We start from the raw sequence: 27810 nt of genomic DNA on the forward strand, positions 1-27810 counted from the left end.
CTCAGAGAGATGATGCTACTTGCTCAAAGTCACACAGCTGCCTTGGCCTCTAGTGCATGCGTGCTCTGTGATCACTCTCTTGATTTTCCTTTTCATGTGAATATCATCTGTTTGAACTGGGGGCAGCAAGGACATCCCCGATGGCCCCCTGCACTTTTCCACTTCAGGCCCTGAAGGCAACAGTGAGTGTAGGGTCTGGTAGGTAGACCTCCCTGCTCAGGTGCTCTTGAGCCACTGTGGCTTCCTGCTGGTGGGTGAGGTGACTGTGGTTGTTCTGCCCCGGTCTCTCCCTCAGGCTGGTCAGAACCATGGAGGGCCAGTGCCAGGGTCAGTATGGACTGTGAACTCCTCTGGAGGGAGATGAAGAAATATGGACATTTCTACAGGATGCTTGGGGTCGGTGCGGACACCTCTGGGCTTCATCCTTCTCCTTCCCCTCCCCCCTCAGGGGGACCTTGTGCCAGTGTGGGCGACCCCGGTGTGCCCACCCATCAGTGGCTGTGGAGGATGCATTCGGGGCAGCCGTGGTGACCGTATGGGACAGTGACTTGCACACCACGGAGAAGCCCACAGATGCCTTCGGAGACCTGGACTTCCTGGGTGCCGGCCGCAAGGCCAGCAATGTGAGGCTTGCATGTCTGGGCAGGGCCAGGGTTGACCAGTGGGGCTGCATGCCTCAGGGGCTCCCGGAGCCAGGGTCTGGGGGTGTCCCAGCTGAACGCTGTGTCTCCCCATTTGCCCATCCCTATCTTCACCTCTCCTGGATCCCTGTCCCCTCCACCCCTGTCTGTCTTTTCTAAGCCTGTCCCCCTCTCTCTGAGTCTCTGTCCTCCTCTCTCTGGGTCTCCATCCCTCCCCTCTGGGTCTCTGTCCCCGTCCCCCCTCCCCCCATCTCTGTGCTCCTCTCTCTGCATCTCTGTCCCTTTCTCTCTGTCTCTGTCCCCCTCCCCGTGTCCCTTCCTCTTGTGTGTCCACAGTTCCTCCGGCTCTCTGACCGCACGGATCCAGCTACAGTTTATAATCTGGTCACAAACTTATGGGGCTTCCAGGCCCCGAACCTGGTGGTGTCAGTGCTGGGGGGATCGGGGGGCCCCACCCTCCAGACTTGGCTGCAGGACCTGCTGCGACGCGGGCTGGTGAGGGCTGCCCAGAACACAGGTGACTGAGGGTGGGCATCTGCCTCCTGGGCCGGGGCCGACTGCCCCACCATCTCCCCCACTTCCCTGGAATTCTGTCTTTCCCCACTCCCGTCTTTGTGTGGGGGGTTTTGTCTCACTCTCTAGTCTCTCTCTCTCTGTCTCTGCACGCCTGTGTGTCTCTGGACCTCACCACCAGTCTGTGTCGCTGTGTAGGGGCCTGGATTGTCACCGGAGGGCTGCACAAGGGCATTGGACGGCATGTGGGTGTGGCTGTGCGGGACCACCAGACGGCCAGGACTGGTGGCAACAAGGTGGTGGCCATGGGCGTGGCCCCCTGGGGTGTGGTTCGGAACAGAGACACCCTCATCAACCCCAAGGTGGGACCCAGGGTCTTGGACAAGGAGGGGGCTGGGGGCCAGGAGTCTGGGGTCTGAGGGGGGAGGGGCTGGGGACCTGCAGTCCTGGGTCTGAGAGAGGAACAACTGGTGTCTGTCCTCTTGGCCCTGATGGAAAGACTCCCTGGTCTGGCCACTTGTCCCCCAGGGCTCATTTCCTGCGAGGTACAGGTGGCACGGTGACCCCGAGGATGGGGTCCAGTTTCCTCTTGACTACAACTATTCGGCCTTCCTCCTGGTGGACGACGGCACCCACGGCCGCCTGGGCGGCGAGAACCGCTTCCGCTTGGGCTTCGAGTCCTACCTCGCCCAACAGAAGACGGGCGTGGGAGGTGAGTGGCTCCTTCCACTGGGGATTCACAGCCCAAGGCTCAGGATCCCAGTGGTCAGATCTGGTAGGAATTTGGGGGTTGCGGCCGGGGGAGTTTCCTATGGTCAAGTGCCTTCTCCCATCATTTGCTGTGTTTGAAAAAATCATTATCTTGAAATCTACAACACCGAAAGGTGGACAGCTTGATGAATTTTTAACAAACTGAACCCTCTTATGCAGCCAGCACCCAGATCAAGGAACAGAATAATACCAGCCCCCAGAAGCCTTCTGCCCACACCCAAGAGCCACCCTATCCTGCTTGTCACAGCATAGAGTAATTCTGACCGTGTTTCATATGAATACAGTCACACCAACCCCATGTTTTAAATTCTGCCTTCTCATATTCGACATTATTTCTTTGAGATTCATCCATATCACTGCATGAACTGTAGTTTGTAAATAACCCATGGATCAAAGAAGGAAAAAAAAAGCTAGAAAATATTTTGAACTGAATGATAATGATGTTATGACATACCAACACTTTGGGGATGCAGCTAATGCAGTAGTTAGAGGGAAATCTGTAGACTTAAAGGCTTATCTAAAATGAAAAGAAAAGAAAGGTTGAAAATCAATGATTTAAGTCTCCAATTATAAAAAATCCTAGAAACAGAAGAGCAAATCAAATCTAGAGAAAGTAGAAGCAAGGATATAATAAAGACAGGGCAGAAATCACTAAAACAGAAAGAAATGTCCAATGTAGAAAGTCAACTAAACAGAAACCTGCTTCTTTATAAACATTTCCTGTATTTTAAAAAGTGGCCATTTAATTCTTTTTTTTTTAAGTATTTATTTATTTTTGGCTGCGTTGGGTCTTCGTTGCTGTGTGTGGGCTTTCTCTAGCTGTGGCGAGCAGGGGCTACGCTTCTTTGCGGTGTGCGGGCTTCTCATCGCGGTGGCTTCTCTTGTTGCGGAGCACGGGCTCTAGGTGCGTGGGCTTCAGTAATTGCGGCATGAGGGCTCAGTAGTTGTGGCTTGTGGGCTCTAGAGTGCAGGCTCAGTAGTGTGGCGCACCGGCTTAGTTGCTCCACGGCATGTGGGATCTTCCCGGACCAGTGATCGAACCTGTTTCTTAACCACTGCACCACTAGGGAAGTCCCCCATTTAATTCTTAAACTTTACTTAGCTTTTCAGCAACTTTAATCTTATTTTTAAAATTATCTTTTTGGGGTGTAAACTGACTTTTTTGGGGTGTATAATTCTGTGAGTTTAGGCATATGTAGAGCTTCATGTCCACAGTCAGGACATAGACCTGTTACCATGAAGGCATTCCTTTTGTACCCAGCCCCTGGCAGCCACTGATTTGTTTTCCATCACTCTAGTCTTCTCTTTTCCAGAAGATAAATAAATGGAATAATATAATACGTGACCTTTTGAGACTGGCTTCTTTCACTCAACATAATATTTTATGGCAGCTTTAAAATGTGTTTATTGGAACTAATCAAACCATGCGAAGGTATATAAGGAAATTCATATCATTGCCTGAATTGTAGTTTGTAAATAACCCACTGGTCAAAGAAGAAAAAAAAAAAAAAAGACATGAGCAAATTCCCTTCCCAGCTCCAATCCCTTCTATTGGGGTAATCTGTGTTATATGGCTTGGAATTAATCCTTTTATATCTTTGTCTATGCTTATAAAATCCTATGCTCAGTGGTGTTCCTTTCTCTCTTTTATACTATACATATACATATCACTTTCTTATAACCATCCCTTTTAGATACAAACTTCTCTATCTTGTATCTCCTTTTAATAGTTGCATGATATTCCTTGGTAATGGTTGTACCATCTGTTATTTAAATTTTTCTCAATTGGTGGATACTTAAAGTGCTATCAGTGTTTGGCATTACAAACAATGATGAATAAATATCTTTGTATGAACATCCATAATTACATCCAGGTGTTTTAAATTCTATACAGTAGATCCCCCAAGTGAGATTGCTCTGTGTGTATACTAATAAGATGTACTAGATAACTTTCTAAAAGTGTGTAGCAGTTTTCACTCTCATCGAGAATGTGTGAGTTTCCTTTTCTGTCCAGTCTTAACCAGCCCTGGATACTCTTGGTTTAATTTTTTTTTTTTTTTGTGGCAAATTTGATGGGTAACAAGTGACATGCCACTTTTCATTTGATTTTTTAATTTAAAAAGATTAAAAGATATATTAAAAGATATTAAAAGATATAAACATATATTTTGTTGGCCAATCAGATTTCCTCAATTATGAATTGTCTATTCATATTCTTTGCACATTTTTGAATTGGGTTATTTCTTTCTTGTCTTTTTGTAAGAATTCTTTGTATCCTGTCCTTAGTAACGTTTTGACTGTTAGATGTAAAATTTTTAAAAGATACTTTAGGGCTTCCCTGGTGACGCAGTGGTTGAGAGTCCGCCTGCCGATGCAGGGGACACGGGTTCGTGCCCCGGTCTGGGAGGATCCCACATGCCACGGAGCGGCTGGGCTCGTGGGCCATGGCCGCTGAGCCTGCGCGTCCGGAGCCTGTGCTCCGCGGCGGGAGAGGCCACAGCAGTGAGAGGCCCGCGTACCGCAAAAAAAAAAAAAAAAAAAAAAAAAAAGATACTTTAATTATGGTGTCTACTTCCATAAAAATTCTATCATTTTTATGTGGTTAGATGTATTTGTTGTTCCTTTTATAGCCCCTTGGTTTTTTAGGAAGGTCCATTTCATTCCAATGCTATACAAATATTCTAAGTCTTATTTTTTAATATCTTATATTTTTATGTTTACACTTTTAATCCATCTGGAAATGATTTTTAGGTGTTTTGAGATAGGGAGTCTACATTTTTTTCTTCCAACTGGGAAGCCACGTTTTCTTCATGTCCATTTAATAAATAAACCATCTTTTTCCAGCTAAATTGAAATGCCACTTAAGTTGTATATTCAGTTCCTTTATATGTTGAAGTATTTCTGAACATTTTCCTCTTCTACCTCTCTATTTATTCCTGTGCCAAAAATATATTTTGTTTGGGACTTCCCTGGTGGTCCAGTGGTTAAGACTCTGCGTGTCCAATGCAGGGGGTGCAGCTTCAATCCCTGGTCAGGGAACTAAGATCCGACATGCTGTGCAGTGCGGCCAAAAAAAAAAATTATATACATACATATATATATATATATATATATATATATATATATATATATATATATATATATATATTTGTTCCTGTTGTTGTTGTTTACAGCAGTTTAAAGACGTTTGAATATATATTAGGGAAAGTTTCTCCCTACTGTCATTTCTCAAAAATTTCTTAACTCCTCTGATATTAATTCTTTCATATGAATTTTAAAATTATTTTGTTCCATTAAGAAAAAAACAGGAAAACACTGCCAACCTCCTCCTACCTCCCTCTTTCTCCAAACTGCATTGAATTTATGTGTTACATTGTGACAGGTTAACATGGTATTTGTTTTTCCATTTATTCAGGCCTTGTCCTTATATAAGGTTTATCAATTTCCTTATAAAAATATTATACCTTTCTGTATGAATTCCCAGGTATTTTATCATTTTGTGAAAACATGGATAAGATACATATTATAATAGTTGTAGAAAAGTTTTTTATTTTTGTGTATTTTTCTTGTATTAATCCTCTTAACCAAATTCTCTTATTAATATTTAGTTATTTTGAGTGGAGTCTCTCCAATTTTCTGAGAATATAAATCATCTTTCCTTCAAATAGATACCTTTGTCTCTTCCAGCTTAAAAAACATATATACAAGTTTTCATTCCAATTATTTCATTTTCTTGCATTGTTACATTAGCTCAAAACTCCCAGATAAGTGTGAATAGTAGTAATGTTGTTTCAGTTCTTATTTTATTGGGAATAGAGTTCGTAAAAAACTTATATGAGTTTGCTATTGGGCTTTGGTAAATATCTTTATTGTATTGGGATAGTCCTTTCTATTCCTTATTTCCTTTATTTTCTATTTGCACTTTGATCCTCTCCTGGCTGCTGGATGGCTAATCAGTTATAGGATTGACTCATGCCTCATTCGGGAACCCAGGAGTCCAGGCTCCCAGCCCTCTCCTCCCTTGAGAAGCTGAACATTACTGTCTTCAAGATCTGGCCCCTCCCAACATCCTCAAAGGCATGACAGTTCTCATGAGCCTCGGGACAGAGGATTAGGCAGAAGCCAGCGTTTGCCCTGGGGACTCCTGGGAAATGTGGTTCTCTCCCATCGCTGACAGAGGCTGATGGGAGGTGACCAAGCCCTGTGCTCTCTTCTCTCCTCAGGGACTGGAATTGACATCCCTGTCCTCCTTCTCTTGATTGATGGTGATGAAAAGATGTTGAAGGTATAAGGGCCCAGGTGCCTGGGTCTAAGGGGGGGGCAGTAGCCGGGGGCTGTACTCCTGGGTCCTAGGGGAGGAGGGGGCTGGGAATCTAGACTCCAGGAGGTGTGAATACTTTCCTTCCCTAACCTGACTCCCCCTTTTGTCCTGTAGCGGATAGAGAACGCCACCCAGGCTCAGCTCCCCTGCCTCCTGGTGGCCGGGTCTGGGGGAGCTGCAGACTGCCTGGCAGAGATCCACACTCTGGCTCCAGGGAGTGCAGGAGGCAGGCGATGTGAAGCCCAAGATGTGATTAAACGTTTCTTCCCCAAAGGGGACCCTGAGGTCCTACAGGCCCAGGTATGATATTGGGGGCCCAACTCTGGAACCTGAGATGCGAGGGAGCTGGGAACCTGGGTTCCTGGGTCTTGAGAGGTGAGGATGCTGAGGATTTGGAGTCCTGGATCCAAGGGAAGGGGAATGGGGGCCCAGCCTCATGGATATGAGGGAGGAAAGGCTGGGAGGCTGGACTCCTGGGTCTAAGGGAGGAGAGGCCTGGGGACCTGGATCCCCCCTAGGTTCTGGGAGTAGAGGGTGCTAGGCACCTAGACTACTGGGTCCTGCAGGGGAATGTTCTCCTATATCTCTGTGGACAGGGCCAGGGAGTTGGGTGTGGGTTGCAAAATTTGGTATTCTGCAGGTGGAGAGGATCATGACTCGGCAGGAGCTGCTGACAGTCTATTCAACTGATGATGGCCCTGAGGAATTTGAGACCATTGTTTTGAAGGCCCTTGTCAAGGGTAAGGCTTGGAGTCCCAAACTTCCTCCATTGTCAGCTCAACTTTGGAAACCTCTCTTGGCCTCGGTACTTTATCCATCCTCTCTAATCTAAATTGTGCCCCCTTTTTATCTTTTTCCTTTTATCATTGCCTTTTGGGGCTTTGCATGGTGCTATTTGGACAATTTTCCCAAGATACTTTCATTATGTTCCAAAGTTGCTTTCCTTCTGTTGTATCCGTCCACCCATCCTTTCATCCTTTATCCATCCAGCCAGCCATATGTACATTGATCTTTCCATCTACCCATTATTCCATTCATCCTTCATTCTTCCATCCATCCAATCATCCATCCATCTTGCCATCCACCCATCCTTCTACCAGTTTATTCACACGTCTAGTAACAATTCCATCCACTCATCGTTCTTCCATCCATTCATCTTTCATCTATCCATCCATCTTTTCATCCATCCATCCATCCTTCCATCTATCCACCCACTCACCCTTTCTACTTTTCCTATATGCCTCCAATATGTTTTAAGCCCTGAGGGGTGGTGGAGTCAGAGAAAAACCAGAGTGCTGTCTCCCAGCAAGGAACTCCTGATATTTCACTAGAGGAATGAATGATGAAAACCAAGGTAGGGAGCATAATGGCTGCTTGGTAGAGGCTGAGGATGGAGCTCATTATTCATTCAACAAAGATTAGGCTCAGAGATAAAAGCAGATCCTACCAGGGTTGTTTGGACACAACCTTAAGTAAAATTCAAGACAAAAGCATGGGAGAGGAGCTGCTGTCAGAAAGGGGAGAAAAATGGGGAGGTGGTATTTAAACTGGGCAGCCTTGAAGAGCCAGTAGAATTTGGAGTTAGTAAGATATGGAGGTGGGATAAATAAGTGATAAGGGGGATCCCCAGGGCTCTGTGGGGATGTGGGAGGGGAGGGTCACTTTTGGTGTCAGAAGAGTTTTACAGGGAAAACACCCACTTAGATAAAAACTCCCAAGAGGCATAGTGTCAATTTGTAATGCGTTCTGAGTTCCAGGTCCCCACCCCAATTTCATCTACCATGTTCTGTGGTGTGGTAGTTATTTTTGACTTTGGAATCAGATAAAACTAAAATTTGAGTATCAGCTTGGCCCCCTCTCTGCTGTGTGACTTTGAGAAAGAGACTTTCCCTCTCTGAGCCTTAGTTTCTCTCTCTGAAAAATTGAGATAATACCTGGCAGGAGTGTTGTGAGCCTCAGAGGCAGATTATGGGCAGTGCCTGGTCCCCAGGGGGAGCCTAATAAACGGGAACTCTTCTTAATATGATTCCATTTCTTGTGGGGACACATCCTATAATAGAGGATGACAGTCAGTGGGCAAATCTGATTTACTTTACAGAAGTTAACTCATCAGCCTCCTGGGAGAAAACACAGCGGCTCTCTAAGATGTGGTTTGAGGGGGTGGTGTTTTAAGCCTGTTGCCTGCAGAAGTACAAGTGATCACACTCTGCTGGGGAAACTGGAGATGGCTGCACAGTCTCAGTGTTGGCAGAGTTGAAGGGATGGGGTTTCAGCAGGTGAGGAAGGAAGGGGGAAGGGGATGAATGCTTCCTAAGAGTCTCGGAACAGCCAGGCACTGTGCTGAGCAGCTGGCACACATTATTGCCCCTGATCCTCTAACCCTTCCTGTAAGGACTGTCTCCCCAGTTTGCAGATGAAGAAACTGAGGCTCAGAGAGGGGGAAAGTGACTTGCCCAAGGTCACACGAGGTTGACTGCACACTTTTGGACCCATTAAATTATCCGATCAAATTTTTAAAGGCCACTTGTTCTTCCTTGTTCTATTTAATGACCTCCAAGGTCTTCCGAAGTCCGGCTAATGTTTACATTTTTTCTGCTACTTTTTGTCTCACAAATACTCCCAAGTGGCAGGAAACCAGAGTGACTCACATTTGCCATCATAGCCTGTGCTTTCCTGCACCGAGGCTTTTGCTCAGGCTGCTCCTGCTGCCTTGATGATTCTTTTCTCATCTTAGATGCACACTTCCAAATCCTACTAGTCTTTCAAAAGCCCTACCTCAGGGGCTTCCCTGGTGGCGCAGTGGTTGAGAATCTGCCTGCTAATGCAGGGGACACGGGTTCGAGCCCTGGTCTGGGAGGATCCCACATGCCGCGGAGCAACTGGGTCCATGAGCCACAACTACTGAGCCTGCGTGTCTGGAGCCTGTGCTCCGCAACAAGAGAGACCGTGATAGTGAGAGGCCCGCACACCGTGATGAAGTGTGGCCCCTGCTTGCCACAACTGGAGAAAGCCCTCGCACAGAAACGAAGACCCAACACAGCAAAAATAAATAAATAAACTCCTACCCCCCAACATCTTGGGAAAAAAAAAAAAAAAAAAAAAAAAAAAGCCCTACCTCAATGTGCATCCCCTAGGAGGCTCCCTTGGGTCTCTCCATACCTCTGTGATTGTAGCCTCCCCTGGGTCCTAATCACATTCTATGCCCTCCTCCAAGGGCACCGGTCACTCTAAGGGCAGTTACGTGGTTCTGGGACATATTTCCCGGGAATGAGCTCCTTCAGTGCAGGGACTGTATCCAATCTCTCTCCATCCCTCTTACTGCCTGGCCCGTAGCCTACCTCAGTAAATGTTAAATGAATAAATGATTCCCCTTCCTTTTCTTGGAGCCTCTCAACCACTGGTCTGAAGAGTTTTACATTCAACTCTGCCCCTGGGTTGAATGACCTTATGCTTGTAATAGCCTGACTTCTTAAGACCCCAGACTCTGCCCAACAACATTGCCTTTATACAGAGTTTAAATGTCAGGCCTCTCAGGTAGAAGCAATACAGACATTCATCAGATCTTCCCAACCTCCCCTGACTTCTTGCCCCCTCTCCTTCTCACCCTTTCAGCCTGTGGGAGCTCTGAAGCCTCAGCTTACCTGGATGAGTTGCGTTTGGCTGTGGCTTGGAACCGCGTGGACATTGCCCAGAGTGAACTCTTCCGGGGGGATATCCAATGGCGGGTGAGGGGTTGGGGCCTGGCGATTGGGGATTCTGACAAAAGGGATGCATTTCCCCCACTCCCTGACTCCTTTGACATCTGGCTCTATCTTCCTTTATGGCCTGTCCAGCCTTCTCTTAATTGTCCATCCATCTCTGGTTGTCCATCTGTCCCCATCTTGTTCCCTCTCTCCCCATCCATCCATCCATCTACTTGCCCACCCATCCATCCTCTCATCCATCCCTCCACCCATCCATCACCCTGACTGTCCATCCATCCGTCACTCATAGCTCTGTACCCCCACCTCTTGTCCTTAATCTCTGACCTCACCTGCCTCTCTCTGTGCTCAACTCTTCCCCCATTGATTCCACCCCCACCAGTCTTTCCACCTGGAAGCCTCCCTCATGGACGCCCTTCTGAATGACCGGCCAGAGTTCGTGCGTTTGCTCATCTCCCATGGCCTTAGCCTGGGCCACTTCCTGACCCCTACGCGCCTGGCCCAGCTCTACAACGCAGCGCCCCCCAACTCACTTATCCACAGCCTTTTGGACCAGGTGTCCCACGGCACAGGCAACAAAGGCCCAGTCTCTGAACCCTCTGCGGAGCCACAACCCCCCAGGGTGGGGCAGGTGCTGCGGATGCTGCTGGGGAAGACGTGCGCGCCGACGTTCCCTACCAGGGGCACCCACCCGGGCGATGGCAGCAGGGAGGATGTAAGGAACGGGGTGGGTGGGGGAAGCACAAAAGGGTCTGGGGGCGGGGCTATGCCAGGATGGGGCGTGGTCAGAGCACGGGGTGTGTGACTGAACGGGGTGTGGGGCTGATGGTTGGGGCAGAGTCAGGAAAGGTCTGGGGCGGAGACAACGCTCACCATGCCTTCCTCGCCTCCAGTCGTATCTGCTGTGGGACAAGGCTACCTCAGAATTTCTGCTGGAAGCCGTCCCCGGGCAGGCACCCTGGAGTGACCTGTTCCTCTGGGCACTGCTGCTCAACAGGGCTCAGATGGCCGTGTACTTCTGGGAGATGGTGAGTGCTGACTTGATCTCTGATTCTACTCGCTCCTACATTCCTGTCCTTTATTTCTACCGAACTCCAATGCTTGAGCAATAAGATTCCCTGACCTAGGATATCACCCGTCCCCCACCCCACTCCATTCTTGATATATGACCCCGAGTGCTGTTTCTTCCTCCCCGCCCCATATCATGCATTTCTTGTAACTTGCTTTCTCCATTAACAATATATATTAGGCATTTACCCTTGCTCATACATATGCATCAATCTCATCCTTTCAAAGTGGTTGCTTGTATGAGGAAGTTAGACGTTATCTGTAGCTGATGGGGATTCATTTCATCATAATTGTGCTTGCAATTTAGATGCATTGTTGTAGTTGCAATACAGAAGGGGACAAGACTAGAGGCAGGGATGCCAGGTAGGAAGGTAAAGCTTCAGGCAGCCAAGATGGGGGCCTGAATTAAAGCTGGTGAGACATAGGTGTTGGGACACATTTGAGAAGTTTTTTAAAAAAGTCATGGTATTCGAATAGGATCAAAAATAGACCCTATCTTTATGTCAAAGAAATATCTTGACAGGAGTTCTTCAGCCCTGGGTTATTTTCAGCCCATTCAGTCATTGGTTAAAAATAAATAGATTTTTTTTAATTGAGATAAATACTCATCAGTGTTGTAGCATGTATTAGAACATCCTTCCTTTTTAAGGTTGAATTATATTCCATTGTATGGATATACTACATTTTCTTTATCCATTCATCTGTTGATGGACATGTGGGTTGTTTTGACCTTTTGGCTATTGTGAATAATACTGCTATGATTAGTGTACAAATATCTGTTTGAGTCCCTGCTTTCAATTGTTTTGAGGACATATCTAAGAGTGGAATTGCTGGACCATATGGTAATTCTAGGTTTAATTTTTTGAGGAACTGCCATACTATTTTCCACAGTGGTGGTACTATTTAAATTTCCACCAGCAATGCACAAGTGTTCCGATTTCTCCACATTTTCACCAACACTTGTTCTTTATTTTTCTCTTTTCTCTTCCTTCCTCTCTCTCTCTGTGTCTCTTTCTTTCTTTTTTATAATTGCCATCCTAATGTGTGTGATCTCACCTTGGGTTTTTTTTTGTTTTGTTTTTTTTTTTTACTTGGCTGCACCAGGTCTTAGTTGCGGCACATGGGATCTTGGTTGTGGCATGCAGGCTCTTGGTTGTGGCATTCAGAATCTAGTTCCCTGACCAGGGATCAAACCCAGGCCCCCTGCATTGGGAGCTTGGAGTTTTAACCACTGGACCACCAGGGAAGTCCCTCTCACTTTTTTTTTTTAAGTTTTATTTTTATTTATTTATTTTATTTGTTTATTATTTTTGGCTGCGTTGGGTCTTCGTTGCTGTGCATGGGCTTTCTCTAGTTGTGGCGAGCAGGGGCTACTCTTCGTTGCAGTGCGCGGGCTTCTCATTGCAGTGGCTTCTCTTGTTGCAGAGCACGGGCTTCGGTAGTTGTGGTGCGTGAGCTCAGTAGCTGTGGCTTGCAGGCTCTAGAGTGCAGGCTCGGTAGTTGTGGCGCACGGGCTTAGTTGCTCCGCGGCATGTGGGATCTTCCCGGACCAGGACTCGAACCCGTGTCCCCTGCATTGGTAGGCAGATTCTTAACCATCGCGCCACCAGGGAAGCCCTCTCACTTGGTATTGATTTTCATTTTCTTAATGATTAGTGAGGTTGAGAATCTTTTCACGTGCTTATCGGCCATCTATCTTTCTTAAGAGAAATGTCTATTCAAGTCTTTGCCCATTTTTTAATTGACTCTTTGGTCTTTTTTGTTAATGAGTTTAAAGAATTCTTTATATGTTCTGGGTATTAATCCCTTATTAGATAGATGATTTGCAAATACATTCTCTCTCTCTGTGGACTGTCTTTTCCTTTTGTTGATAATGCCCTTTGATGCACAAAAGTATTACATTTTGATGAAGTCCCATTTGTCTTTTTTTTTCCTTTGTTTTCTTGTGCTTTTGGTGCCATATCTAAGTAACCATTGCCAAATCCAAGATCATGAAGTTTTATCCCTATGTTTCCTTCTAAGAGTTTTATAGTTTTATAACTATTATATATATAATTATTTAACCCTACATGTTAATCTTATTGAGATTCCTTAATATGATGAGTCACTTCTGTCTTGCTGATTTTAAAATTCTTTCTTTGTTTTTGGCTTTCAGTAATTTGATTATAATGTTTTGTAGTGTGGATCTCTTTGAATTTATCCTACTTGGAGTTTCTTCATCTTTTTGGATGTACAGATTCATGTATTTCATCAGATTGGGGAAGTTTTAGTATGTTATATCCTCAAATATTCTTTCTGTCCCTTTCTCTTTGTCCTCTCCTTTTGGGACTCCCATTATGCATATGTTGGTATGGTTGATGGTGTCCCACAGATCTCTTAGGGTCTGTTTATTTTTCTTCATTCTTTTTCCTTTCTGCACCTCAAGCTGGATAATCGCAATTGACCTATCTTCAAGTTTACAAATTCTTTCTTCTGTCTCCTCAAAGCTGCTCTTAAGCCCTTTAAATGAATTTTTCATTTCAGTTATTGCACTCTTCAGCTCCAGAATTTCTATTTGGTTCCTTTTTATTTTTTATTTATTTATTTATTTATTTTTGGCTGCGTTGGGTCTTTGTTGCTGCGTGAAGGCTTTCTCTAGTGGCCAGCGGAGGCTACTCTTCATTGCAGTGCGCGGGCTTCTCATTGCGGTAGCTTCTCTTGTTGCGGAGCACAGGTTCTAGGGGTGCGGGCTTCAGTAGTTGTGGCACACGGGCTCAATAGTTGTGACTCATGGGCTCTAGAGCACAGGCTCAGTAGTTGTGGCACATGGGCTTAGTTGCTTCGTGGCATGTGGGATCTTCCTGGACCAGGGCTCAAACCCATGTCCCTTGCATTAGAAGGTGGATTCTTAACCACTGCACCACCAAGGAAGTCCCTGGTTCCTTTTTATAACTTCTATATCTTTATTTCTATTCTCTATTTGCTGACACATCATTCTCCTGGCTTCCTTTAGCTCTTTGTTCATAATTTCCTTTAGCTTTTTGAGCATATTTAAGACAGTTGATTTAAAGTCTTTCTCTAGTAAATCCAGTGACTAAGTTTCCTAATTTCTTTTGTCCTGTGAATGGGTCATACTTTTTTGTTTCTTTGCATGCCTCATAATTTTTTTTGTTGTTGTTGAAAACAGGACATTTTGAATATTATAATATGGCAACTTTGGAAATCAGCTTAACTCCTTCCTTCAGGGGTTGTTGTTGCTGCTTGTTGTGGGTGGTTGTTGTTTGTTTAGTGACTTTCCTAAGCTATTTTTGTAAAGTCTGTATTCTTCGTCATGTACGTCATGTACGGCCACTGAAATCCCATTCTGTTAGCTTAGTGGTCAGCTAGTGACTTGACAGAGATTCCCTTAAATGCACAGGGGTGGGGGAATAAAGCTCTTCCACTTTGCAGGTTAGCTCTTTGTGGACCTGTCTTTCAACACTTAGGCAGGCTGTTTACAATTTGGCTTTAGCCTTCACTGCCTGCTTTTGCTGAGCCTAAAGGTCAGCCAGAGGTGAAAGCTTAAGGCTTTCCACAGTCTTTTCTGAGCACGCATCCAGTCTTGGTCATGTTTGTAGCCTTCTAGATTTCCTGGTACATGTAGGAGCTTTTTATTTTTTTGCTTTATTTTTACTTCTTTATTTATTTGGCTGTGCTGCATGGCATGCGGGATGTTAGCTCCCCCACCAGGGATCGAACCCATGCTTCCTGCAGTGGAAGCTCAGAGTCCTAACCACTGGACCACCAGGGAATTCCCCATAGGAGCTTTTAAAACCCCTTACTCCCCCAAGCATCTCCTTCCCCAGCTGCTTCCCTCTTCTCTCCTAAGCTGTTCAGAGTATCTATTGCTTGCCTCAGCTACTTGAGGCCTGTCTCTGTCTCTCCAGGGTTCCAATTCCGTGGCCTCAGCTCTTGGGGCCTGTTTGTTGCTGCGAGTGCTGGGGCGCCTGGAGACTGAGGCTGAGGAGGCAGCACGGAGGAAGGACCTGGCAGCCAAGTTTGAGGGGCTGGGTGTTGGTGCGTGGGGCGTGGGTGCCTGGCGGGGCAGGGACAGGGAGCTGCCGTGAAGGGGGTACAACTCCCCATTCCTCCCCTTGTCACTCCGCCTCTTCCCCTTCCATCCCCTCATCTCTTCCCTCACACCGTCGTCCTCCTACTCTTCCTCCCTCTCACATGAATCTCCACCACGCAGACCTCTTTGGGAAGTGCTACCGCAGCAGCGAGAAACGGGCTGCTCACCTGCTCCTTTGGCGCTGCCCACTCTGGGGGGATGCCACCTGCCTCCACCTTGCCATGCAGGCTGACGCTCGTGCCTTCTTTGCCCAGGATGGGGTACAGGTGAGCATCTGATACACCAACATCCCAAACAGTTCTCAGCTGGACTGTGGGAAGTCAGGAGGATAAGCCCCTGCCACGGTGGGCAGTCCATGGTCTTGACCAGCCTCTCCCCCTGGAGACAACCCCTCTCCAGAAAGTCTCAGCCTTCTCCTGGAAGGGTTGCTCTTCCCAAAAGAAGCCTCACACCCTGCCACAGGAAAGCCAACCTTCCCACAGCAAAGCCCACCCTCCTAAAAAGTTCTATTCCAGGGAATCCCCTGGCAGTCCAGTGCTTAGGATGTGGTGCTTTCACTTCCATGGCCCAGGTTCAATCCCTGGTTAGGGAACTAAAAAAAGTTCTATTCCAGATATAGGAATATCTGGGACTTTAGTAAGAAGTCTCACCTCTCACACAAGAAGTCCTTCCCATTTCCTTAAGAGGTGTCCACTGCCAGGCTTCAACAATTACAATGGCGTCACTGGACAATTACTTAGTGCTTTGGATATAGACAAACTCTGGTTTAGGAAATCCTACCCTTCCTTTGGGAAGACCTGTGTGCCCCCATAGTCGCTCCCATCCTGCTAATCCTGACATTCTGAAAACACTCTCGGTCTCCTTAATCTAAATCTGACAGGGGCAAAGAGAGTCCCATCCTCAGTACAATACAAGAAGTTTTGCCTACCCAGCAGGAAGTCCCATTTCACTTCTTGGAATGATTTGTTGGCACTTCAAATACTTTCCCAGAGTCCTTTGTTTTGAATGGTGGTTAAACTCATGGATTGCAGCTTTTGCCTCTTCTGTAACCTTCCTGTGCTCCATCTGTGAAAAAGGAGAAAATATTAGTACCTGTCCTCCTGGAGGTGTGGTGAGGGTTAAGTGAGCTAATCTAAGTAAAGTGCTTAGCCCAGTATCTGGTATATCATGTTAACAAATGTTGGCTGTTTAACTCTACTAAAATCTGGGACAGGTGTTCCTTGCCTTTGACTCCTTTCCCCCCACCCCCAGTAGTTATGGCCCTCACAGTGAGCATTTGCCCTGTGCTCTGGAGTGTGGCTTGATCCTTGTCTGGGGTCTTTGGAGAGGGCTGTGGGGAGATTCAGGCTCCTAATCCTCCCCACACCCCACAGTCTCTGCTGACACAGAAGTGGTGGGGGGAGATGGACAGCACCACACCCATCTGGGCCCTGGTTCTCGCCTTCTTTTGCCCCCCACTCATCTACACCAACCTCATCACCTTCAGGTCAGTCCCCTGGGGTTAGATTGGCAGGAGGAGGGGGAGAGGGGAGATCAGTCTCTACTTCCTGCTGAATTCTGGCTGCCTTTCTACTTGGTCTGTCCAGTGCTTCCCCCACCCTTGTTCATTCTCTTTCCCTCCCCCAGACTGGGAGCATGTTGTGGGAAGCAAGCTTTGGGGGTGGGTCTCTGCAGTATCTCTAGGGGCAATTCCTCTGCCCTCTGGCCATAGCTCTGGAGGGAAGGTCACATAGGGATGATACCTCTCATTCCCTGCAATGTCTCTGAGTGACTGAGTTTGGCTTGGAGAATTCCTCTCCCACCTACCCTCCCCCTATTTCTCACTCTGTGTGTCCCTCCATGCCAGGAAGCCAGAGGAGGAGCCCATGCAGAAGGACCTGGCATTTGACATGGACAGGGGCGTCAGTGGGGAAGGGCCTGGCAAGTGAGTGAAGCACCAGCACTGTGCGGGGGTAGGGGGCACCCTAGGCAGCTCCAGGAGCACCAGGTAATGGGAGCAAGACCAGAGGGGAGAAGTGGGGCTTCAGGAGATGGTGGTTTCATGAAGCCACTGAAAATACTGAGGAAGTTTCCCAAATGCCAGGCTCAAGGCTTGGTTCAACTTTGGTTCTGCCACCAAGGAGTTCCTCACTGAAAATCAATTTGCTTCATGATACATGTATTTCTGTCTTGATAAAGCAAGTGGAATTGGGTGGATTTGGTTCATTTTAGGGATCTTTTGCCAATTTTTTTCTTTCTGACTCCAGGGCCTTTGCCCTTAATCTCTGCGCTGTGGTACCCATGAAGGTGTTTTCAAAATCAGTCCTGGGCTTCCCTGGTGGCACAGTGGTTGAGAGTCCGCCTGCTGATGCAGGGGACATGGGTTCGTGCCCCGGTCCGGGAAGATCCCACATGCCGTGGAACAGCTGGGCCTGTGAGCCATGGCCGCTGAGCCTGCGCATCCGGAGCCTGTGCTCCACAACGGGAGAGGCCACAACAGTGAGAGGCCTGCGTACCGCAAAAAAAAAAAAAAAATTAAAAAAAAATATAATAATAAATAAATAAAAATCAGTCCTAAGCAAATGAAATTGAATATTTATTAATCTTCTGTTAATTCTGCAGAGCAGAGGTGCTGGAGGACTTGGCTCTGAGTCAAGCAGAGCGGGGTTCAAATCCCGACTTTGCCTTTGTAAGTGGCTTCACCCCTGAGCCTCAGCTTTCTTTGCTGTAAAGAGAAGGTTAGGTGGAGTCATGCTGCAGTGACAAAGCATTCCAGACTCCCAGTGGGCTGGCAACCGTGAGGATTTAATTGTCATTCACGCTCCATTTTGGGGTTGTCTGTGGCTCTGTTCCACGGGGTCTCCACTTTGGGATAAGCAAACACCTCCTAGCTGAGATGTTGCTGGTCTCATGGTAGAGGGAAAAGAGACATGGCAAATCAGGTTCTGGACCTTAAAGCCTCCACTTGGAAGTGACACATGTCACTTTTGCCCACATTTCATTGGCGAAAACTAGTCATATGATAATTCCTTAGCTCTTAATTCTCCCACTGGGAGGGAACCAAAATATTTGGTCCGCAGTAATACAATATACCACAATGCCTGATGGAACAGTTGGGAGGATTCATGGAGATAATGTGTATTAAATGTGCATATTGTAGTGCCTGGCACAAAGTAAGTGCTCAGTTAATGGGGACTAGCATTACTACTGCTATTATTATTATTATTATTATTTTTTTTTTTGCGGTACACGGGCCTCTCACTGTTGTGGCCTCTCCCGTTGCGGAGCACAGGCTCCGGACGCGCAGGCTCAGCGGCCATGGCTCACGGGCCCAGCCGCTCCATGGCATGTGGGATCTTCCCAGACCAGGGCACGAACCCGTGTCCCCTGCATCGGCAGGCAGACTCTCAACCACTGCGCCACCAGGGAAGCCCACTACTGCTATTATTGATACACTTATTTCTTTTGTTGAATGGTGTGTGTGTGTGTGTGTGTGTGTGTGTAGGTATAAGGGTCTAAATCTATGGTAATAGAGAAACAGAGGAAGAGGCCCCATCTTTGCACCCTCCATCTCTACTTTAATCATCTGAATGGGAACAGGGAGGAACCTCAGCCCCAATATTCCAGAAGAAAAAGTGTTTCTGGTAACTGTTAGAAACAGTTACCAGATAGGGCTGTTCTTTTTTTGTTTTTTTCAGGCTCTACTTTAATCCATCTCTACTTTAATCTCTACTTTAATCTCTACTTTAATCATCTGAATGGGAACAGGGAGGAGCCTCAGCCCCAATATTCCAGAAGAAAAAGTGTTTCTGGTAACTGTTAGAAACATAATCAGACTGCCAGAAGTCTGTAAAACCTACCAACTGCTGTGAAACAAATCAAATTTAAATGTATTATGTATATACATATTTTTTTCTGAGACAATGCACAAAGAATACGAAATATTTGTCAAGGTAGAAGAGAATACTAAGAAAAAAATTTGGACCACTGAAAAAAATTAGACAGAGGGTCCCCATGTCAGGATCCATAGGGGTATCCTTGTCTGGTGAGTTCCCAACATTTGTACCATATGATGATGACAATAGCTGAGGTTATAGAACACTTACAGTGGGCAGCCAGTGTGCTAAATTGTTTTGAAAATCAGTTCATTTAATTCTCTCAACAACCCTATGCCATAGGGTCCATTATTATCCCCATTTTACAGATGACATAACTGAGGCATTAAGTCACCCACCTCAGATCATGTGATTGGTCAGTGGTGGAGCTGGGATTTGAAACCAGATCTTCTTGTTCCTGAATCTGTGCTTTTAGTCACTGTAGAAAGCCACCTCCCTGAGGAGCTTTGTAGAAGGACAGATTCCTGGATGCTTCTCCTCCAGGGAAGCATCCAGGATTCTGTGTGTCTCCTGCCTGGAGGTGATTCAAGATGGCAGACTTTGGGGAGCATTCTGACCCACCACATATTTTTGTTACCAGGTCTGTTTTCTCTTATTATTGGGGAGCTAGTTCTCCTCTCTGCATCTCACTTTCTTTAGCTTTTACCGTTCTTTCTGCTTATTCTCTTTAGAACAGCCTGAAAAAAACAAAAAAAGAACAGCCCTATTGAGATATAGTTCACATACCATTCAGTTCACCCATTTAAGGTGTACAATTTTCAGTCGTTTTCAGTATATTCACAGAGTTGTAAAATCATCACAAAATTAATTTGAAAACATTTTCATCACTGTAGCAAGAAATCTTGTACCCATTAACAGTCTCACTCCCCACTCCTCCCTTCTCCCAGTCCCAGGCAACCACTAATTTACTTTCTGTCCCTACGGATTTGCCTGTTCTGGACATTCCATATAAATGGAGTCATACACCAGGTGGTCTTTTATGACTGGCCTCATTAACTTAACATCATGTTTTCAAGATTGATCGACTTTGTAGCATGTGTCAGTGCTTCATTCCTTTTTATTGTTGAACAATATTCCATTGTTTGAATCTACCACATTTTATTTATCTATTCATCAGCTGATGGACATTTGGGTTGTTTCCACTTTGGGGTTTTCTTTCCACTTGGTTTATAAAGAGAGGATGCCTTTCCAAGACAGTTTATTTTTCCTGTTAGCTTTCTGAATTTATTATTGTTTGTATTATTCATTTTTCTGTTTCTGATTTGAGGTCAGAATTAAGAGTTAGGATGAAACTGGGACAGAGGATCAGAACTCAGGTGAGAAGGGTCAGAGATATGAGTGGACCTAGAAGCTTAGAATTTAAATATGGCTGTACAGTCAGAGATCAGATATAGGGAAGGAAGAGTTATCAGAGAAAACTGTGCTGGATAATCTGATATCAGAATTTATGGGTTAGAAGTTAATATTCAGGGATGGAGTTGACAAACCTGGGGAACCAAGGCCATGAAAGTGAGGGGGTCAGAGGTCACATTTGAGGGCCAGAGGTCAGATAGATGGTCCAAGGTCAGACAGAGAGTCAGAGCTTGTGAAGGTGAAAGAAGAGGGACTTGGAGACAAAAGCTAGACAAGAGTCAGAGGTCAGCCCAGAGGCCAGAGGTCAGAAAGGTGGAAAAAGTCAGGTGCAAGCTCAGCAGTCTTGATGGTAGGAGATTTCAGAGGTCAGAAATTAGATACAGGGGTCAAAAGTCAAGGTGATGGCAGACATCAGACTTAGTTTCAGGTCAGGCAGGGTCAGAAGTCGTGAAGGTGGGGAATGTCTGGAAAGGAGGATGAGGAGGATATGAAAGTTTAGAGGTCCTGATAATGGTGACAGTCAGGTGCAGAAGTCAGATTGAGCCCTTCTCCCTTCTCTCCCTGTCTCCCCCAGGTCCACAGACCCTCCTGAGAAGATGCCCTTGGGGGTGCTGAGGCCGCCCAGCCGCAGGAGCTGCTGTGGGGGGTGCCCCCGGCGCCTGCGCCACTGGCCCCAGTTCTGGGGAGCGCCGGTGACTTCCTTCATGGGCTACGTGGTCAGCTACCTCCTCTTCCTGCTGCTCTTCACCCACGTGCTGCTCATCGACTTCCAGCCCGAGACACCCAGCGCCCTGGAGCTGCTGCTCTACTTCTGGGCCTTCACCCTGCTCTGCGAGGAGTTCCGCCAGGGGCTGGGTGACAGCTTGGGCAGCCTGGCCATGGGGGCCCCCAGGAAAGACACCCACCAGGCCCCACTGCACCGCCGCCTTCACCTCTACCTCTCAGACGCCTGGAACCAGTGCGACATAGTGGCCCTCACCTGCTTCCTCCTGGGCGTGGGCTGCCGGTGAGTGCCCTGTGACCTTACACTCCTGGCCCATGGCGACCTCTGACCCTTCCTTCCTGGGGGTGGGGGCGTGGGAGTGGGGATGGGGGTGAGGGGTGGGGTTGGGGGTCTCAACTCTTGGCTTCCCTGCGGCAGGCAGAGGCTAAATCCAACTCCACTTATTCTTTTCTTTTTTTCATTGAAGTATAGTTGATGTACAATATTATATAAGTTGCAGGTATACATATAGTGATTCACAATTTTAAAATAACTCTCCTTATTCTTTTTTTTAAAATTAATTAATTAATTAATTAATTAGGCTGCATTGGGTCTTCGTTGCGGTGCGCGGGCTTCTCATTGCGGCGGCTTCTCTTGTTGCGGAGCGCGGGCTCTAGGCACGAAGACTTCAGTAGTTGTGGCTCGCGGACTCTAGAGCTCAGGCTCAGTAGTCGTGATGCACTGGCTTACTTGCTCTGCGGCATGTGGGATCTTCCCGGACCAGGGTTTGAATCCGTGTCCCCTGCATTGGCAGGCGGACTCTCAACCACTCCGCCACCAGGGAAGCCTCTGCTTATTCGTTTAAAAAAAAAAAAATCCCATCTTGATTGAAAGCACTGCCTAAAGATGTTCTGTAAGCCGTTTGCTCACATGTGGATATCTGGCTTTAGGGCTGATAGGATAAAATGAGAACCCCACTGCTCTTCATTCTAGATCTGGACTTTACAGGATGTTTCTCTAGTCCTCAACATGGCCCTGCAGCTGCACCCCTGTCCTGGACCCCAGACATCAGGCCACACACCGAGTGCCACCCTCACCTCCTCCTTCCTCTTCCTCTACAGCCCTGGGTCCCAGGCCCCGTCCTCCTGGCACCTGACTTTCTCTGTCTCATCCCCCTGTTTATCTCCACGCCTGCCTCTCCCACCTGGACCCTCGCCCCAGCCTCTCTTCCCTCCAGTCCATCCCCACAGGGCCCGCAAGGGTCTTTCTACACCCAGAGCTGGCCTGTCTCTCCCTGCTTCTTGGGGCTTGCCAGTGCCCGTGGACAGAGTCTCAGCCCCTGCCCTTCTCTGCCAGGGCTGCCTCCCTGATTTCTTTCTCTTTTCTTCATTTACACTCCGACTTGTCTGAGAGTGACTTGCAGTTCCTTCTTCACAAGGCCCGTGGCTTTGACCATGATCCTTGGTATTTTGAATCTGCGTAATTATAAAATTGCAATCAGAATTTTACCAGTACTGGGGCTTCCCTGGTGGCGCAGTGGTTGGGAGTCCGCCTGCCGATGCAGGGGACACGGGTTCGTGCCCTGGTCTGGGAAGATCCCACGTGCCGTGGAGCGGCTGGGCCCGTGAGCCATGGCCGCTGAGCCTGCGCATCCAGAGCCCGTGCTCCACAACGGGAGAGGCCACAACACTGAGAGGCCCGCATATAGCAAAAAAAAAAAAAAAAAAAAAAAAAAAAAAAAAAAAAAAGAATTTTACCAGTACTGACGGAACTATTTTCTAGTTACTTTAAACTGCCTTGATTGATTTTACATTGCAGGGCAGTGAAAGTAGTTTCAATTATTTTCTTTTTCAGTTTCTGAAATTATTTCAACTTGATTAATTATTGTTTGGGTTAAGTTTTACAACAAATATTTGGTTCAACGTTTGTGTTTTTGTCCTATCAAATTTTGCCAAAATCTAGGGTCTGTGTTTGTGAATTTTACTTTGTGGCTTTTATTTCTTGCACGTCCGGTTTTCCTGGGTCAAATTTCATAATTTTAAATTTCATCAGGGAGGCCTCAATGCTTTGTCAACTTTTTACTCCATAAAAATCTTGACTGTTTCTGCTTATTTCTTAGCTAATTTACAAAAAAAACTAACTGTGTGGAATTACCCTCAAATATTTTCTGTTGCCCAGACTGGGCTATATAATGTTAGTTCATTTCTTCCATAGTTTCTAGATTGTATTGTGTGGTGCCAGAGAGAGGCAAAGGGCAAATCAAAATGTCCTTGGGAATAAATTTTGTTGTCTTTGGGTCTTGGCACATGCTGTTCCCCCTTCCTGAAACACTTTTCCCTCCTCTCCTTGGCCAAGCCAACTCCTACACTTCCTCTCAGCCTCAGCTTTGCTGTCTCTGCCTCTGGAGGTCTTCCTTTCTCCTACCCAGACTCTGGGTCTCTTCTTTGTGTTCCTCTAACATCCTGAGAGTCCCCCCAGTAGTGCTTTGACCATGGCTTTTGCTGTCTCTCTCCTCACACAAGATTATAAGCTCCTCAAGCCACATCTGTCTTGTCTCCCAGCAACTTAAAACATCTTTGAATATAGTCTATGCCCAAAGAAATGCAGAAGTGCGTCCTTATTGAACAAGATTATATTCAAATGAAGAAGAGCATAGAACAGAAACGGATTATCTTCCTCAGCCATTTCAAGCTTCCTCCTTTTCTCAGCAGTTACCTCCATCAACGGTTTGGTGCACATCCTGCCTGTTCTTTTTCTATGCATTTACCTACTTCTTTTATACACAGATATTATACACAGATGATACTATGTTTTATTATTCTTTTGCAACCTCTTCTTTTCCTCTGTAAAACGTCCTGACATTCTTTCCATGTCAGTATTTGCAAATATTCCTTATTCTTTAAAAATGTTGCATCAGACTCCTGAAGAAGGGGTTTTAGTCTTCGCTGGCTAAAGCAGACAAGACAGACTTCTTCTTGCCAGATTTAATAAATGAATGAATTCCTTTCATGAGGCAGTGGGACAAAAATTCTGAACTTCAAGAGAGAGAATTAGGCCCAACGTTTCTCTACAAAGCGTCTTTCATTTTCTACTTGAGATAACATGAAGTTATAATCAGATATTAGCTGCTCTGGGTCCAGTACTCTGATGGTGAGTTATTTTTTTGGGTTTTGTTTTTAAATAAAGTCCTACCTGTTAGGACACCACTGCTTTTGAAGAGAGCAGGCAAAGAACTTTGTGGTCACAACTTAGTGACAATTTACAGGGGATGAAGTGTCCTGACACCCCCTTTTATAATCTGGATGGTTGACAGCAATGACCCCCTACTCTTTTCTCAGTTGACACACTGAGAGGTATGCTTCCTCTATGCTGTGTTAAAAATGGTACAAAGTAATTCGACATGAATAATTTATTAAAACAGCAAGATAAGAAAGTTTTGTACAACACTGTGCTTCTGTTTATTCCTTTGATTTTGTATAAAGTATCTTCTGAGAGGAAAAGGCTAGGACCATTTGCTACCACCCTTTAGGAATACCAGTGATATTTTAGACATTTTTGTCAAGCTCATCGTTTTTTTAGGTGGGGGGAAGAATTACTGGACAGGAAACAAAATTCCAAAAAATCTCATTTTACACGGGAGAAATTTCCTGTGTTCTCCAGAATTGAATGGATGAATCGTTTTATTTTGCCAATCCCTTCCAGAAGGACATTTCAGTTGTTTCTAATTTTTTATTATTCCAAAGTAATAACAGTTTACATCTGAGACGTACACTTTGTGGGTCAAAGGGTATGTGTATTCTTGATGTGGAATGCTTTCCTTGTAAAATAGCTTCTTCCGGCTACACACCCACCATCTGGGTAAGACACTGCCCCCTTGAGTCCTCATGCTTGATGATACCTGATATTTTCAATCTTTAAAATTTTGTAGCTCTCAATTTAACCTTTATATGTTTTGCCAATCTGATGGGGAAAATGACCTCTTCTTGTTTTAATTTATGCATCCCTGACTCCTAGTTGGGTAAGTTGGGCATCTTTCATATCTAAATGGCACATGTACTCTGTCAACTGTCTTTTCATAACCTTCACCCCAGTTTTTAATTTATTGTGTTCATCGATCTCTTGCATGTATATATTTTTTGGTAGGTGCTCTCCTTATACTCTGGATCCCAATCCTTGGTGGTTTTGTTCTAAGTATCTTCTTACAGTCTGCAGCTTGCCTTTTCACTTTTGTATGTTCTTTAAACATTCTTTTATTCTTTAACTTTTCATTTTGAAAAATCCCTAGACATAAAAAATTTTTGCAAAAACAGCACAAAGAATTCCCATACACCATTCATCCAGATCCCCCAAATGTTAACATCTTATATTATCAGAACCAGGAAATTTTATTTAAATTTCATCAGTTGTCCACTGATGTTCTTTTTCTGGATCAGGAGCCAATCCAGGATTCCATGTTGCCTTTAGCTGTCATGTCTCCTTAATTGTCTCTAATATGGCACAGTTTTTCAGTCCATCTTTGGCTTTTATGATCTTAACACTTTTGAACAGTCCAGACCAGTTATTTTGTAGAATTTGCCTCTGTTTAAGTTTGTCTGGTATTCCCTCCTGATCAAATTTAGGCTATGTATTTTTGGCAGAAAATTTTGCCTTTCTCTGTCCATCATATTTATGTTATCTTTTAATACACATGAGTTTTATATTTCAAAGTAGTTAAATATTCAGTCTTTTCCTTTATTATGATTTTGTGCCTTGTATATAAGACTCTTTCTCATATGACATTTATCTTATGTCAAGCTTATGAAGAAATTCTATATTTTCTTACTAAGATTTTGATGTTTTGCCTTTTACTCTAGGTTTTTAATCCCTTCAAAGTTAAAGTACATGATGCAAAATAGAGATATAATTTTTATTTTCCCCATAGGGATTGCTGATGTTATTCACCATTTGACCTTCCTCTGTGAATTGTGTGTTGTTATCCTTTATCCGATTTCCTGTTAGGTCGTTTGTCTTCTGCTTATTGGTTTGCTGGAACTCTCTATATTTTGCCTTGTATAGGTTGGACAAATATTCCTGCAGTTTTCACAACTTGATTGTTACAGGGACCTCCCAGCTTTTTGCTAAGGCCGTTGTTCATGCAGCCATTATTTAATGGGTACCAGCGCCCTGCGTGGCCCAGCTTGGCACTGTCACGGGTGCCAAATTTTAAATCTGAGTAAATCCCGGGCGAATGGGGGTGGGGGGGTGGTCCCAGGTCTGGCCCTGGGGAGGCCACATCCTCACCTTCAGCCTGGTGTTGGGAAGACTCGGGGTTTTCCTTTGCACCCTGTAACCCTTGAGTGACCCCTGCCGCATCTGCCATACCCCAGGCTGACCGCAGGACTGTATGACCTGGGCCGTACTGTCCTCTGCCTCGACTTCATGATCTTCACGCTGAGGCTGCTGCACATCTTCACGGTCAACAAACATCTGGGGCCCAAGATCGTCATCGTGAACAAGATGGTGAGGGGTGGGGTAGGGCTGGTGTGGGCGGGGGCAGAGGAGGAAAGGGGCGGAGCCAGGGAAGGTGTAGTAGACTCTGGAACGCAATGTCAGGGAAGGAGGCGGGGCTTTGGATGCAGGGGCGGGGCCAGAGTAGGGAAGGGAAGGGCCCGGATTGGTCTCATCTTCCTTTTCTGCAGATGAAGGACGTGTTCTTCTTCCTCTTCTTCCTTGGCGTGTGGCTGGTTGCCTACGGGGTGGCCACGGAGGGGCTCCTTAGGCCCCAGGACCGTAACCTCTCGGGTATCCTGCGCCGGGTCTTCTACCGGCCCTACCTGCAGATCTTTGGGCAGATCCCCCAGGACGACATAGACAGTAAGGAGGGATGAGAGGGCCTGACACCCTCCCTCTGAGTCCCCCCGCTCTCTCCTCTATCTCTGGGTCTCTGACCCCTCCTCTTTCTCTTTGCATCTCTGTTCCCCCCTCTTTCTGGGATTCTGTCTCTCTCTCTGCTCTCCCATGCCCGTCTGGATTTCTGTCTTCCGTAGGTCTCTGTCTCTCTGGCTCCATCTCTATCTCCCTTCACAGTGGGCTTCATGAAACCCGACAACTGTTCATCGGAGAAGGGCTTATGGGCGCGCCCCTCAGGGACCCAGGCAGGCTCCTGCGTCTCGATTTATGCCAACTGGCTGGTGGTGGTCCTCCTCATCATCTTCCTGCTCGTGGCCAACATCCTGCTGGTCAATTTGCTCATCGCGATGTTCAGGTGAGTCCCCACTGCTCTCTGATGATCTGACCTCATCTGGGTGACCTCACCCAGCATGACCCTTGACCCCGGCGTGATTCTTGATAGTCTAAGCAATTCTAGTTTTAGTCTCTGAACTCTGATTCAAATCTAATGCTGGCTTGTCCCCAAACCCAGTCAAGAGTCTGCTCCTGACCTGGACTTTGGAATCTGATCTACTCTCTGAGCCCAGGCTGAAGATTAAAAAAAATTTTTATTGTGGCAAAATATATATAACAAAATTTGCCATCGTCACCATTTTTAAGTGTACAATGCAGTGACATTAATTACATTTATAATGTTGCACAACCATCACCACTATCTATTTCCAAAACATTTTCATCACTCCAAACAGAAAGTGTATACCCATTAAGCAAGGGTAACTCCTCATTTCCCCCCCCACCCCAGTTCCTGGTAACCTCTAATTTACTTTCTGTGCTATGAATCTGCCTCTTGGAGGTGATTCATGTAAGTGAAATCATACAATAGTTGTCCTTTTGTGTCCGGCATAA

At 46.1% G+C, this 27810-nt stretch overlaps 1 protein-coding gene across 1 annotated transcript in view; it reads left to right on the forward strand.

Annotated features, from left to right (window-relative positions):
- The window catches only part of TRPM4 (transient receptor potential cation channel subfamily M member 4), a gene marked incomplete at its 5' end in the record, with an annotated part of 36010 nt that overhangs the window by 3882 nt on the left and 4318 nt on the right, over window positions 1-27810 (forward strand). Inside the window, 18 exons of the mRNA XM_079723464.1 lie at window positions 449-623; window positions 978-1158; window positions 1353-1516; window positions 1683-1866; window positions 6149-6210; window positions 6361-6546; window positions 6887-6986; window positions 9859-9971; window positions 10330-10662; window positions 10841-10975; window positions 14921-15050; window positions 15226-15371; window positions 16479-16591; window positions 16952-17029; window positions 20908-21339; window positions 26403-26535; window positions 26715-26889; window positions 27103-27280. Coding sequence (XP_079579590.1) covers window positions 449-623; window positions 978-1158; window positions 1353-1516; window positions 1683-1866; window positions 6149-6210; window positions 6361-6546; window positions 6887-6986; window positions 9859-9971; window positions 10330-10662; window positions 10841-10975; window positions 14921-15050; window positions 15226-15371; window positions 16479-16591; window positions 16952-17029; window positions 20908-21339; window positions 26403-26535; window positions 26715-26889; window positions 27103-27280 — 3018 coding nt within the window. The remainder of the gene's footprint in view (window positions 1-448; window positions 624-977; window positions 1159-1352; window positions 1517-1682; window positions 1867-6148; window positions 6211-6360; window positions 6547-6886; window positions 6987-9858; window positions 9972-10329; window positions 10663-10840; window positions 10976-14920; window positions 15051-15225; window positions 15372-16478; window positions 16592-16951; window positions 17030-20907; window positions 21340-26402; window positions 26536-26714; window positions 26890-27102; window positions 27281-27810) is intronic.

This window comes from Hyperoodon ampullatus, assembly GCF_949752795.1.
Source record: "Hyperoodon ampullatus genome assembly, chromosome: 18".
In the NCBI taxonomy this organism is placed as follows: Eukaryota; Metazoa; Chordata; class Mammalia; order Artiodactyla; family Ziphiidae; genus Hyperoodon; species Hyperoodon ampullatus.